Below are 636 nucleotides of genomic sequence, written 5' to 3' on the forward strand. Positions count from 1 at the left end.
TGTGCGGTTCATGCGCTCAGCCTTGCCGTTTTGGTACTGGCGGTGGGGAACACTGCGCTCGTGGTGGATCCCAAAGGCTTCGAGGTACTCTTGGACATCGGCGTTGACAAACTCAGTGCCGTTGTCCGAGTTGGAACGTGGTCACGTAGACGCCAGTTTGGTTTTCGAGCCACGCGTGGAAATGTTGCAAGCTGGCCAGAACTTCATCGGCCAATTTGGTCTTGAGTGGGTAGACGGCCGTGTAATTGGAGTGCGCTTCGGTGTAGGCTACAAAGTACTTGCAGCCTCCCATGGTCTGCGCTGGTGAGGGGCCCCAGGTGTCCGCATGGATGGTGTAGTTCCAAGGGGCTTGGACCTGCGTTCACCGTGGCGTGGGTGAGCAATTTCCGTCGTTTTGCCACGGACACAGCCGTCACAACGATTCGGATACGGCAGCTGCGAGGGACCGCCGTGCGTGGCTTTGAGGATTGCCTGGGTTGACGCTGCGGGGGGATGCCCAAGCCGCGCGTTCCAGATCGACGGTGCTTCGTTAACGACGAGATACGCAAACACCACGTCGGCACTCGACGGCAGCAGCACGCTCGCATCCAATTCATACAAGTTATTGGTGGTAACGGCTTGGATCGAGACGTCTGG

At 58.3% G+C, this 636-nt stretch overlaps 1 protein-coding gene across 1 annotated transcript; it reads right to left on the reverse strand.

The window, feature by feature from the left end:
- Positions 1–112: 112 nt before the first annotated feature.
- On the reverse strand, positions 113–292 carry H310_04737 (hypothetical protein; the record flags this gene model as incomplete). Its single annotated transcript, XM_008869197.1, has 1 exon — positions 113–292. One exon carries the CDS (start codon positions 290–292, stop codon positions 113–115), a length of 180 nt encoding a protein of 59 aa, XP_008867419.1.
- Positions 293–636: the final 344 nt, after the last annotated feature.

The sequence above is a fragment of the Aphanomyces invadans genome, assembly GCF_000520115.1.
Source record: "Aphanomyces invadans strain NJM9701 unplaced genomic scaffold supercont1.7, whole genome shotgun sequence".
Classification (NCBI taxonomy): Eukaryota; Oomycota; class Saprolegniomycetes; order Saprolegniales; family Verrucalvaceae; genus Aphanomyces; species Aphanomyces invadans.